Here is a 15216-nt window from a genome sequence, read left to right on the forward strand (position 1 = left end):
ACCCCCAAAAAAGCAGAATACACATTCTTTTCAAGTTGACATAGAACATTCTCCAGGATAGATCACATACTACATCACAAAACAAGCCTCAACAAATTTAGGAGGACAGAAATTTTATCAAGCATCTTTTCCAATAATTGTATGAAACTAGAAATCAACTACAGAAAGAAAAATGGGAAAAGAACAACCATGTGGCAACTGAACAACATGCTACTAAAAAGAAATGGGTCATCAATGAAATCAAAGGGAAAATCAAAATACCTTGAGGAAAATGAAAACACAACGTTCCAAAATCTATAGGATGCAGCAAAAGCAGTTCTAAGAGAGAGGTTTATAGTGATACAGGCCTTCCTCAAGAAACAAAGAAAATCACAAACAACCTAGCCTATCACCTAAAAGAATTAGAAGAAGAAAAACAAAGACAAAAGTCAGCAGACGGAAGGAAACAATAAAGATCAGAGAGGAAATAAATAAGAGACCAAAAAAAAAGAAAATATCAATAAAAACAAGAGCTGATTTTTTGACAAAATTGATAAACCTTCAGCGAGACTCACCAAGAAGATAAAAAAGAGGACCCAAACAAACAACATAAGAAATGAAAGAGGAAAAATAACAGCCAATACCACAGAGATACAAAAAGTCACGAGAATATTATCAGCAATTATATGCCAATAAACTGAAGAACCTAGAAGAAATGGACACATTCCTAGAAACATACAGCCTGCCAGGACTGAGTCAAGAAGAAACAGACAATTGAAACAGACTGCTCACTAAAAGCGAAATTGAATCTGTAATAAAACTCCCAGCAAACAAAAGTCCAGAACAGGATAAATTCACAGGATAATTCTACTAAACATATAGAGAAGAGCTAAGACCTATCCTTCTCAAACTATTCCCCCAAATTGAAGAGGAAACACTCCCAAATTCGTTCCACAGGGCCACTGTTACCCTGATACCAAAATCAGACAAAGACACTACAAAAAAAGAAAATGTATTTTATGAATATATATGTAAAAATCCTCAACAAAGTATTAGCAAACCAAATTCAACAATACATAAAAAGATCATGTACTATGATCAAGTTGGATTTATTCCAGGGCCACAAGGCTGGTTCAACATATGCAAGTCAATCAATGTGATACACCACATTAACAGAAGGAAAGACAAAAAACCCCATGATCATTCCAACAGATGCAGAAAAAAATGTTTAACAAAATTCATCATCCATTCGCAATAAAAGCTCTCATCAAAGTTGGTACAGAGTAAACATATCTCAATATAATAAAGGCCATTTATGAAAAACCCACAGCCAAAGTAATATTCAACAGTGAAAAGCTGAAAGACTTCCCACCAAATTCAGGAACTAGACAAGAATGCTCACTCTCACCACATCTATTTAACATAGTATTGAAAGTCCTACTCACAGCAATCAGACAAGAAGGAAAAACAAGTATCAAAATTGGAAGGAAAGGGGTAAAACTGTTACTGTTTGCAGATTACATGATACTCTATACAAAGTACCCTAAAGCCTCCACCCAAAAACTATTAGAACTAAGAGATGAATTCAACAAGATTGTAGAATACAAGATTAAGCTGTACTAAAGATGCTACCAAAAAACTACTTGAGCTCATCAATGAATTTGGTGAAGTTGCAGGACAAAAAATTAATACACAGAAATCTGTTGCATTTCTATACACTAATAATAAAATATCAAAAAGAGAGAGCAAAAAAAAATCCCATTTAAAATTTCATCAGAAAAATAAAATACCTAAGAATAACCTTAAACAAGGAGGTGAAAACTCTGCAAACTATAAAACACTGATGAAGGAAATAGGAGATGATTCAAAGAAATGGAAAGATATCCTGTGCTCTTGGATTGGAATAATTAATATTATTAATATGGCCATACCACCCAAAGCAATCTACAAATTTAATGCAATCCCTATCAAAATATCCATGACATTTTTCACAGAACTAGGACAAATAATCCTAAAATACATATAGAACCACAAAAGACCATGAGTTGCCAAAGCAATCCTGAAAATTAAAAAACAAAGCTGGAGGTATAATCCTCAGAGACTTCAGACTATACTACAAAGCTGCAGTAATCAAGGCAGTATGGTACTGGTACAAAACCAGACACAAAGATGAATAGAACAAAATAGAACCCAGAAATAAATCCGCACACCTATTGTCAATTAATCTACAACAAAGGGGGCAAGAATGTACAATGGAGAAAAGACAGTCTCTTTGGTGCTGGGAAAACTGGACAGCTACATGTAAAAGAATGAAATCAAAACATTCTCTAACACCATATATAAAAATAACACAAAATGGATTAAAAACCTAAATGTAAGACTGGAAACCATAAAACTCCTAGAGGAAAACATAGGCAGAACACTCTTTAACATAAATCATAGCAATATCTTCTTGGATCAGTCTCCTAAGGCAAAAGAAATAAAAGCAAAAATAAATAATGGGACCCTATTAAACTTAAAAGCTTTTGCACAGTAAAGGAAACCATCGACAAAACAAAAAGACAACCTACAAAATAGGAGAAAATATTCGCAAATGATATGACTGACAAGGAGGTTTTTTTTGTTTGTTTGTTTGTGGTACGCGGGCCTCTCACTGCTGTGGCCTCTCCCATTGCAGAGCACAGGCTCCGGACGCGCAGGCTCAGCAGCCATGGATCATGGACCCAGCCACTCTGCGGCATGTGGGATCCTCCCGGACCGGGGCACAAACCCATGTCCCCTGAATCAGCAGGTGGATTCTCAACCACTGCACCACCAGGGAAGCCCAGACAAGGAGTTTTAATATTTAAAATACACAAACAGCTCATACAACTCAATATCAAAAACAACCAATCCAATCAGAAAATGGACAGAAGACTTGTAGAGATATTTTTCCAAAGAAGATACACAAATGGCAAACAGGCACATAAAAAGATGCTCAACATCACTAATTATTAGAGAAATGCAAATCAAAACCACAATTAAATATCACCTCACACCTCTGAGAATGGCTATCATCAAAAGTCTACATATAACAAACATTGGAGAGGATGTGGAGAAAAGGGAACCCTGGTACACTGTTGGTGGGAATGTAAATTGGTTCAGCCACTATGGAAAACAGTATAGAGATTACTTTAAAAAACTTAGAACAGAATTACCATATGATGAAGCAATTCCACTCCTGAGCACATATCCAAAAAACCTAAAACACTAACTCAAAAAGATATATGCACCCCACTGTTCACAGAAGCACTATTTACAACAGCCAAGACACAGAAACATGGAAGCTACCCAACAGACAGTCATCAACAGATGACTGGATTAAGATGTATACACACACACACACACACACACACACACAAAATGGAATATTGCTCAGCCATAAGAAAGAATGAAATACTGCCATTTGCAGCAACATGGACGGACCTAGAGAATATTATGCTTAGTAAAATAAGTCAGAGAGAGAAATACAAATACAAATACATTATATCACATGTGGAATCTAAAAAATAATACAAATGAATATATATGCAAAACAGAAACAGAATCACAGATGTAGAAAACAAACTTGTAGTTACCAAAGGGGAGAGGGAAGTGGGGAGGAGCAAATTAGGGATATGCGGTTAACAAATACAAACTACTTATAAATAAAATAGATATGCAACAAGAATATACTGTATAGAACACAGAATTACACCCAATACCTTTTGAGAACCTATAATGGAATATAATCTGCAAAAAACCGAATCACTATGCTATACACCTGAAAATAACACAATATTGTAAATCAACTATAGTTCAAGAAAAAAAAGAGGAAGAAAGAAAGCTCTGACAGGTCTTACAAAACAATAAACCTGTCTAACTTTGAAAAATACAACAAAACCAATTTTAAAATGGCAATAAGAACATACCTATCAATAATTACTTTAAAAGAAATGGACTGAGGCTTCCCTGGTGGTGCAGTGGTTGAGAGTCTGCCTTCCGATGCAGGGGACACAGGTTCGTGCCCCGGTCCAGGAGGATCCCACGTGCCGCGGAGCGGCTGGGCCCGTGAGCCATGGCCGCTGAGCCTGCGCGTCCGGAGCTTGTGCTCCGCAACGGGAGAGGTCACAACAGTGAGAGGCCCGTGTACCACAAAAAAAAAAAAAAAGGACTAATGGACTAAATTCTCCCAAAAAAAGACACAGAGTGCCTGAATGGACAAAAAAACAAGATGCATATATATGCTGCTTACAAGAGACTCACTTCAGATCTAAAGACATAGACTAAAAGTGAGGGCATGGAAAAAGGTATTCCATGCAAATGTAAATCAAAAGAAAGCCAGGGTAACAATACTTATATCAAACAAAGTAAAACAAAGACTGTTACAAGAGACAAAGAAGTCCATTACATAATGATTAAGAGATTAATCAAAAGGATGATATAATAATTATAAATATATATGCACCCAACATATAGAAGTACCTAAATACATAGTGCAAACATTAACAGACATAAAGGGAGTAATTGACAGCAACACAATAATAGCAGGGAACTTTAACATCCCACTTACACCAGTAGACAGATTATCCAGACAGAAAATCAATAAAGCACTGGCCTTAAATGACACATTAGACCAAAAGGACTCAATATATCTATACAGAACATTCCATCCAAAAGCAGCAGAATAGACATTCTTTTCAAGTATACATGGAACCTTTTCCAGGATAGACCACATGCTAGGCCACAAAAAAAATCAGTAAATTTAAGAAAATTCAATTCATATCAAGCATCTTTTCTGACCACAACACTATGAGACTAGAAATCAACTACAAAGAAAAAAACTACAAGGGAAAAAAACTCCCAAACATGTGAAGGCTAAACAATATGCTACTAAACAACCAATGGATCACTGAAGGAATCAAAGAATAAATCAGAAAATACATGGTGACAAATGAAAATGAAAACACAACAATCCAAAATCTAAGCAATGCAGCAAAAGCAGTTCTAAGAGGGAGGTTTATAGTGATACAAGTCTACCTCTCAGGAAACAAGAAAAATCTCAAATAAATAGCTTAATCTTACACCCAAAGGAAGTAGAAAAAGAACACACAAAACCCAAAGTCAGTGGAAGGAAGAAAATCATAAAAATCAGAACTAAATTTTTAAAAAGAGAGACTAAGAAAACAATAGAAAAGATCAACAAAACTAAGAGCTGGTTATTTGAAAAAATAGACAAAATTGATAAACCTTAGTAAGAGACTCATCAAGAGAAAAACAGGGCCCAAATCAATAAAACCAGAAATAAAAAAGGATAAATAGAACCAACACCACAGAAATACAAAGGATCATGAGAGATTACTATGAACAATTTTACACCAATAAAATGGACAGCCTAGAAGAAAAGGACAAATTCCTAGAATTGTACAATTTTCCAAGACTGAACCAGGAAGACATAGAAAGAATAAACAGACCAATTACCAGTAATGAAATTGAATCAGTAATTTAAAAAATTTCCAACAAACAAAAGTCCAGGACCAGATGGCTTCATAGGTGAATTCTACCAAACATTTAAAGGAGAATTAACACCTATCCTTCTCAAACTATTCCAAAAAACTGCAGAGGTAGGAACTCTTCCAAACTAATCCTGCCAGGTCAGTATTATCCTATTAGCAAAACCAGTCAAAGATATCACAAAAACAAAAGATTACACCCCAATATCATTGATGAACATAAATACAAAAATCCTCAACAAAATATTAGGAAACCAAATTCAACAATACATTAAAAGGATCATACACCATGATCAAGTGGGGTTTATCCCAGGGATGCAAGGATGGCTGAATATCTGCAAATTAATGTGATACACCACATTAACCAGATGAAGAATAAAAATTATATGATCATCTCAATAGATGTGGAAAAAGTTTTTGACAAAATTCAATATCCATTTATGCTAAAAACTCTCCAGAAAGTGAGTATAGAGGGAATATATCTCAACATAATAAAGGTCATATATGACAAGCCCACAGCTAACATCATACTCAACAGTCAAAAGTACTTCCTTTAAAATCAGGAACAAGACAATGATGCCAACACTTGCCACTTCTACCTAACAAAGAATTGGAAATTCTAGCCACATCTATCATACAAGAAAAAGAAATAAAAGGAATCCAAATCAGAAAGGAAGAAGTAAAATTGTCACTGTTTGCATATGACATGATACTGTAAACAGAAAATCCTAAAGACGGCACCAAAAAACTACTAGAACTCATCCATGAATTCGGTAAAGTTACAGGACACAAAATTAATACACAGAAATCTGCTGCAGTTCTATATACTAACAACAAACTAACAGAAAGAGAAATTAAGAAAGCAATCCCATTTACAATCACATCAAGGAGAATAAAATACCTATGAATAACTCTAAGTAAGGAAGTAAAAATCTCTACCTGGAAAACTATAAGACACTGATGAAAGAAATTGAAAACACAAAAAAGATGTAAAGGTATACCATATTCATGGACTCAAAGAATTAATGTCATTAAAACAACCACAATACCCAAGGCAATCTACAAATTCAATGCATTCCCTATCAAAATAACAATGGCATTTTTCACCATACTACAATAATTCTAAAATTTGTATGGAAACACAAAAGACCTCAGATTGCCAAAATGATCTTGAGAAAGAACAAAGCAGGAGGTATTATGATACCTGATTTCAAACTCTACCACAAAGCTACAGTCATCAAAACAGTATGGTACTGGCACCAAAACAGACACATAGATCAATGGAATAGAACAGAGGGTGCAGAACTAAGCCCATGCTTATATAATCAATTAACCTACAACAAAAGAGCAAGAAATACAATGGGGAAAAGACAGCCTCTTTAATAAATGGTATTGGGAACACTGGACAGCTACATGCAAAAGAATCAAACTGGACTACTCTCTCATGCCATGCATAAAAATAAATTCAAAATGGATTGAAGACTTAAATGCAAGACCTGAAACCATAAAATTCCTAGGAGAAAACATAGGCAGTACACTATTTGACATCAGTGTTAGCAATATCTTTTTTGGATATGTTTCCTCAGGCAAGGGAAACAAAAGCAAAATAAACAAATTGGACTATATCAAACTAAAAAACTTTTTCATAGAAAAGGAAACTATCAAAAAAATGAAAAGGCCACCTACTGAATGGGAGAAAATATTTGCAAATGATACATCCAAAAGGGGTTAATATCCACAATATACAAAGAAACAAATAACTCATACAACTCAACATCAAAAAAAAACCCAAACAAGCTCATTATAAAACAGGACAGGGAAAAGGATCTGAAGAGAGATTTTTCCAAAGACATAAAGATGTCCAACTGGCACATGAAAAGATGCTCATCACCACTAATCAGGGAAAGGCAAATCAAAACCACAATGAGATACTACCTCCCATCTGTCAGAATGGCTATTATCAAAAGATAAGAGATAACAAGTGTTGGTGAGGATGTGGAACAAAGGGAACCCTCATGCATTGTTGGTGGGATTAGCATTATTTACAATAGCTAAGATATGGAAGCAACATAAATGCCCATCAATTGATGAACAGATAAAGAATATGTGAGAAAGATAGATAGATAGATAACAGCCATAAAAAAAATGAAATCTTTTCATCTGCAACAACATAGGTGGACCCAGAGGGTATTATGTTGAAATAAGTTGTACAGAGAAAGGCAAATACTGTATGATTTCACTTATATGTGAAATCTAAAAAACAAAACAAATGAACAGACACAACAAAACAGAAACAGAGTTATAGATACAGTGAAAAAACAGGTGGTTGCCAGAGGGGAGAGAGGTGAGGGTAGGAAAGAAATAGGCAAAGGAGACTAAGAGGTACAAACTTCCAGTTGCAAAATAAATGAGTCACAGGTATGAAATGTACAGTATGGGGAATATAGTGAATACCTATGTAATATATTTGTATGGTGACATACTGTAACTAGACTTATCCCAGTGAACATTTCAAAATGTACAGAAATATCAAATCACTGGTGTGCAACAGGAAGTAATATACTGTTTTAGGTCAATTATACTTCAAAACAAACAAACAAAGTCATAAAACAGAGATGAGATTTATGGTTATGGGGGTGGGGAAAATAAGGGAGGACGAGGAGTTGGATGAAGGCTGCCAAAAGGCACAAACTTCCAGTTGTAAGATAAACAGTACTAGGGATGTAACGTACAATGTGATATAATTCACACTGCTGTATGTTATTTATGAAAGTTGTTAAGACAGTAAATCTTAAGAGTTCTCATCACAAGGAAAACTTTTTTTCTATTTCTTTAATTTTGTATCTATATGAGATGATGGATGTAGACTTATTGTAATGTATGTAAGTCAAATCATTATGCTGTAGACGTTAAACTTATACAGTGCTGTATGACAATTATATCTCAAGAAAACTGGAAGAAAAAATAAAATACAATTAGATTCAAAAAATAAATACATTAAAAAAATTATACACAAAAGAATAATAAAGCTGGAGGAATCACACTACCCAAATCTAAGACTCACTATAAAGCTACAGTAAGCAAAACACTGGTGCATGGATAGACCACAAAAATCAATGAAACAGAAATAGTCCAGAAGTAGACCCACACAAATATGGTCAATTGATTTTTTTTTATAAATGTGCAAGAGTAACTCAATAGAAAAAGGAGAGTCTTGGGAATTCCCTGGTGGTCCAGTGGTTAGGACTCCGCACTTTCACTGCCGAGAGCTCAGGTTCAATCCCTGGTCAAGGAACTTAGATCCCGTAAGCCGCTTGGTGCAGCCAAAAACATAAATACATACATACACACATACATATATAAAGAAAAAGAGAGTCTTTTCAACAAATAGTATTATCAGTACCCTACATCAATCCAAAGTATTTAAATCTTAAATATCTCTCAAAGTAGTATCTCATTACTACCATCATCTCCCAGCCTAAGTTCTCTTCTCTGGCTCCTGTGATTGTCTGTCTATTCTGAACTGTTCTCTTAATATATTGTGTTCTCCGTACTGCAAACCAAATGAGCTCTTCAAATTGCAAATCTGACCAAGTCACTCCCTGCTGAAATTCTTTAGAGCTTCTCATTCCTCTTAGGATAAACATAAAATTCTGTTGATATGATTTTAAAGGGCCATGAATTAACAGGCTCCTACTACCTCTCTAGCCTCATTTTGCACCACACTCTTTCTTTCACTCCATGTTGTATTCACCATTCTCCTTCCTATCAAATGACCTTTGCACATATTTTCTCTACCTGATAAGCACTTCCCTTCCTTCTCTGGATTTCAGTTCAATCTTTACTTTTTCAAAAAACGTCTCCTAAACTCTCTACATAGTTCAAATCCCTTTATTACACTGTAAACTAATCCTTTATTGCCCTTGACACCATGGTATTATTACCTTTGAATGGCTGCTTGTATTTAAGTATGATTATTTCATGACTAGCTCCATGAAAACAGGATATGCATCCATTTGCTCCCCAGTGCATCCCCAGAGTATACCATAAAAGGAACTCAACAAATGTTTGTTAAACGAATTAATGTATCTTATTCATCCTTCACAACCACCCTATGAGATATGTACAATTATTTCCCCCATTTCATAAAATGGAAAAACCAAGGCATCAAGAATTTAGGTAAATTGCTCTAGGTCATACAGCTAAGAAGTAAAAAGCTGGATACCATCAAAGCATTATGATTCTAAGGACCAAGATATTAATTATGCTCTAACGGCTATTCAAATAAAACAAAACCTAAACCAATCCTTGTCCATGTAGGAGTGTAAAAATAATACTTTAGTATTAATTCATTCAACAAATATTTATAAAGTGCTTACAAAGTGTCAGTTACTGTGCTAAGTACTGAGGTTACAGGGCAAACAGGACAAAGGTTCTTAGTCCTTATTGGAGCATTCCACTATTTATTTATTGACCACCTACTATGTGCCAACTACTGTGCTAAGTAAAGGAGACTCTAAAGAGTGAATAAAGCTTTAAATAATTATACCAAAAATAAATTAAATTTCATTTGTGATAAGTGCTATAAAGGAAAAATTCAGGGTGCTAGAGGAACAAGCTACACAGAGACCTAAACTAGCTAGGAATGTCAAGAGAGATTTCTAAAGAATTGATATTTAAGCTGAGACCTGAAGTATAAGTTTACATTATCAAATTTGAAAGAAATGTAAATATTATTATTTGCAAGAATTTGTGCAAAAGCAATTCACTGAAGAAAGGATAAGCATTTGGAAATAGTGCTTCCCAAGAGATGGAAGAATTAGGAGTTGCAAAATCAGGTAGAGATGTGATTGGTTAAACCCAAAATCAAAGACCTGTAATGATAAACAATATTGTCTTTTATAAGCAAAGGTTGGCAAACTACAGCCTCTAAGACAAAATCAGCCCACAACCTTCTTTTGTAGGCCCTTTAACTAAGAATGGTTCTTACATTTTTATAAGATTGTTAAAAATAAAAGAAAAAAAATGGAAGGGGAGGAGAAAATTAACATTCTGTATATAGCCACAAAGCCTAAAATATTTACTATCTAGTCCTTTACAAAAAAAGTTTACCAACCCATGCTCTACACACTATAATCAAGTAAAACATAATGAAGCCTATCCTAACAAATTCATTAAATATGATTCTATTTGAATACTAAACGTAGGTACTGAATAGATATCATACATATCTTGCTCAAAATTGCAGCTTTGTGGCTCAAAGTTATCAAACGCACACCAAATTTACAATCATCTACAGAATAGGCATATTTGATCTCACTTAAATGTACTGTCAACACATGCTTAAGTAATATAAACACCTACACTGACAGTTATCAAAATATACCATAAAAATTGATAGAGATAAGAAATGTGGCTTCACTAAAACCAAATGTAGTTTTTTTTATATTTTAGTTGAAAAACTACCATAAGACATCTATAGGATGAGAGTCTAAGTCACTGGATTTAATACTATTTTGAAAAATAATTGCTACATATTAATAAGAGAAACCATACACTTACCAAGATTTTTTTCAATTCTTCAAGTTCTACTTCTTTGTTATTTTTAAGCTTAGTCATCTCTTCTAAAAAATCAAAAGAATATAAATGCGTTAAAAGCTGGATTTAAAAAAATGGGAAAGGAGAGACAAGAAAACAAAAAAAAGATTCCATTTTTAAAAGACATTCTTTCATAGTTGTACCATTCAAATAGCCTCCAATCTGATTTCTCCACTTCTATTCCTCACTACCAACACTCCCCACCCAACATCAAATTTACCTTCCATACAGAAGTGACAATGATCCTTTAAAAATGTAAACAAGATCATGTCATTCCTCTAATTAAAATCTTTCAGTGGTGTTCCTTTGCCAGCAGAATAAAATCAAAATTCCTTTCCTTGGCCCTACCTGATTTGGTCCTTATTACCCCATACTCACTTCATTTCCCTTTCCATATTTCTTCTTACACTTAGTCACAAAGGTTTTCATTCACTCACATGTATTAACCAAGCTCCTTCACACCTCAGCGCATTTCTACAAGCTTTTCCTCCTGAATGAAAAGCTCTCTCCAACTCACATGCTTTCCCTTAACTAAATCTCACTTACTTAGGTCTCAGTTTAAGGCCATCCTTGATCACCAAATCTAGATTAGGCCTTATTATTTTCTTATATTTTGTCATTTTCATTCATTTCATTCCTTCATAGCACTTATCCCAATTTGTAATTAAATATTTATTTGTAATTATTCATTTTATGTGTCTCCAAGTGCAAAATCTCATGAGAACAAAGACCATGTCTGTTATGTTCCTAATGAATATCCAAAGCTAAATGAGAAACATCTAAGTCTAAGTTCTATAGTTATTGTGTATCTAATAACCAAAGAAGAAGCAATAGAAAAAACTAGAAGGAGAATCTATTATACAACCAGAGTGAAAATAAATGTAGGCACAGAGATAGAAAATTGACCACAGGAGTAAAACCTGTTTAGAGCTATATTAGACTGAACTGAAGATGGGAGACACATGAAGAAGCAAAGAAAACTGTACCAAGGAAAGAAACACACAAAAAATTATTTGACAAAGATTCTGAATTTACAGTTGTCTTTAACTTACTTGGTATGCACTACCTCATTTAAATGAACAATGAAGAAACAAAGAGTTTGAATTTAGGCAATTAGATGGCTCTTAAATCTGCAACACAGAATAGTCAGATTTGTATTTTTAAAGGAACACTAGCATAAATGCAGAGAATGAACAAAAGGTAGACAAGACTGGAAAGAAAAAGATTGATTCTAAAGATACTGCAATTAGTTCTGGTCAGAGATGTCTGGTTCCAAGCTAATGTCAAGATATAAGGGGTAGAGTAGGCTGTATCTGAGAAGTGCACAGAATAACAGTGGTCTTAGGATAGGTCAATGATTGTAACTCCTGAGGGGACAGTGGAGGCATACACTAATCAAGATGTAATCCTACGAAAATATCATTAAGGAAGAATGCAAAGTGTAGCCAGGAAACAATGCAGTAAGAATGAGGGCTACTGCAGTAAGAAAGAAGGTTATGAATAAAGGACAAAGCAAATAGAAGCCTAGTAAACACAAAAAGAGATGACAAAGATGAGGACAAATGAGGGTAATATGAAGCATGGTTTATGATAATGTCCCAGATACAATTTGTGTTCCATTATGTTACTCACATGCATCCCTCTCCTAGGCTAAGAGAATGTGCTTGAAACTCTAAAAACCAGGAAAGAGGAAATGAGGACTTGAACTGTTCTAGGTCTGTGGAGACGAAGAAAAGGGGGAAGATTCAAAAGATATTTAAGCGTTAAAAACTCTTAAATTGGAGAGCAGGAAGATGGCGGAAGAGTAAGACGCGGAGATCACCTTCCTCCCCACAGATACACCAGAAATACATCTACACGTGGAACAACTCCTACTGAACACCTACTGAAGGCTGGCAGAAGACCTCAGACCTCCCAAAAGGCAAGAAACTCCCCACGTACCTGGGTAGGGCAAAAGAAAAAAAAGAATAAACAGGGACAAAAGGATAGGGACGGCACCTGCACCAGTGGGAGGGAGCTGTGAAGGAGGAAAAGTTTCCACACACTAGGAAGCCCCTTCGCGGGCGGAGACTGCGGGAGGCGGAGTGGGGAGCTTCGAAGCCGCGGAGGAGTGCACAGCAACGGGTGCGGAGGGCAAAGCGGGGAGATTCCTGCACAGAGGATCGGTGCCGACCGGCACTCACCAGCCCGAGAGGCTTGTCTGCTCACCCGCCGGGGCGGGCGGGGCTGCGAGCTGAGGCTCGGGCTTCGGTCGGAGCGCCGGGAGAGGACTGGGGTTGGCGGCTTGAACATAGCCTGAAGGGGTTGGTGCACCACAGCTAGCCGGGAGAGAGTCCGGGGAAAAGTCTGCACCTGCCAAAGAGGCAAGACTTTTTCTTCCCTCTTTGTTTCCTGGTCCGTGAGGAGAGGGGTTTAAGAACGCTGCTTAAAGGAACTCCAGAGACGGGCGCGAGCCGCGGCTAAAAGCGCGAACCCCAGAGACAAGCGCGAGCCGCGGCTGAAAGCGCGGACCCCAGAGACGGGCGCAAGCCGCGGCTGAAAGCGCGGACTCCAGAGACGGGCGCAAGCCGCGGCTAAAAGCGCGGACCCCAGAGGCGGGCGGGAGACGTTAAGGCTGCTGCTGCCGCCACCAAGGGGCCTGTGTGCGAGCACAGGTCACTCTCCACACCCCTCTTCCGCGGAGCCTGTGCAGCCCGCCACTGCCAGGTTCCCGGGATCCAGAGACAACTTCCCCCGGAGAACGCACGGCGGGCCTCAGGCTGCTGCAAAGCCACGCCGGACTTTGCCGCCGCAGGCCCGCCCCGCATTCCGTGCCCCACCCTCCCCGCCGGCCTCAGTACGCCAGAACCCCCGAATCAGCGGCTCCTTTAACCCCGTCCTGTCTGAGCAAAAAACGGACGCCCTCCAGCGACCTACACGCAGAGGCAGGGCCAAATCCAAAGCTGAGCCCCTGTGAGCTGTGAGAACAAAGAAGAGAAAGGGAAATCTCTCCCAGCAGCCTCAGAAGCAGCGGATTAAAGCTCCACAATCAACTTGATATACCCTGCATCTGTGGAAAACATGAATAGACAACCAATCATCCCAAATTAAGGAAGTGGACTTTAGGAGCAAGATCTATGATTTTTTTCCCTATTCCTCTTTTTGTGAATGTGTATGTGTATGCTTCTGTGTGAGATCTTGTCTGTATAGTCTTGCTTCCACCATTCGTCCTAGGGTTCTATCCGTCCATGGTTTTTTCTTAAAATTTTTTTCTTAATAATCAATTTTAATTTTAATAACGTTATTATACTTTACCTTCGTCCTTTCTTTCTTTCTTTCTTTCTTTCCTTCCTTCCTTCCCTCCTTTAGACAACGATTCATCCCAAATTGAGGAGGTGGTCTCTGACACCAATATTTATGATTTTTCCCCCTTTACCTCCTTTAGTGAGGGTGTATGTGTATGCTTCTGTGTAAGATTTTGTCTGTATAGCTTTGCTTCCAACATTTGTCCTAAGGTTCTATCCGTCCCTTTTTTTTTTTTTCTAAATAAGAATTTTTTAATTCAATAACTTTATTATACTTTATTTTATTTTTACTGTATCTTCTTTCTTTCTGTTTTTCCTTCTTTCCCTCTTTCCTTCCTTCCTCCCTCCCTCCTTCCCTGCTTTCTTTCCTTCTTGCCTTCTTTCCTTCTTTCTTTCTTTCTTCCTTCCTTCCTTCCTTCCCTCCTTTCCTTCTTTCTTTCCTCATACTTTTACTAATTCCCTCTACTTTTTCTCCCTTTTATTCTGAGCCGTGTGGATGAAAGGCTCTTGGTGCTCCAGCCAGGAGTCAGGGCTCTGCCTCTGAGGTAGGAGAGCCAACTTCAGGACACTGGTCCACAACAGACCTCCCAGCTCCACATAATATCAAACGGCGAAAATCTCCCAGAGACCTCCATCTTAACACCAGCACCCAGCTTCACTCAACGACCAGCAAGCCACAGTGCTGGACAACCTATGCCAAACAACTAGCAAAACAGGAACACAACCCCACCCATTAGCAGAGAGGCTGCCTAAAATCATAATAAGGCCACAGACACCCCAAACCACACCACCAGACGTGAACCTGCCCACTAGAGAGACAAGAT

The 15216-nt window shown here is 37.1% G+C and overlaps 1 protein-coding gene across 1 annotated transcript in view; it reads right to left on the reverse strand.

Annotated features, from left to right (window-relative positions):
* The window catches only part of SYCP1 (synaptonemal complex protein 1), a 159162-nt gene that overhangs the window by 90993 nt on the left and 52953 nt on the right, over positions 1-15216 (reverse strand). Inside the window, exon 11 of the mRNA XM_019919177.3 lies at positions 11073-11134. Within this exon, the coding sequence (XP_019774736.3) occupies positions 11073-11134 (62 nt within the window). The remainder of the gene's footprint in view (positions 1-11072; positions 11135-15216) is intronic.

The sequence above is a fragment of the Tursiops truncatus genome, chromosome 1 (genome assembly GCF_011762595.2).
Source record: "Tursiops truncatus isolate mTurTru1 chromosome 1, mTurTru1.mat.Y, whole genome shotgun sequence".
Lineage (NCBI taxonomy): Eukaryota > Metazoa > Chordata > Mammalia > Artiodactyla > Delphinidae > Tursiops > Tursiops truncatus.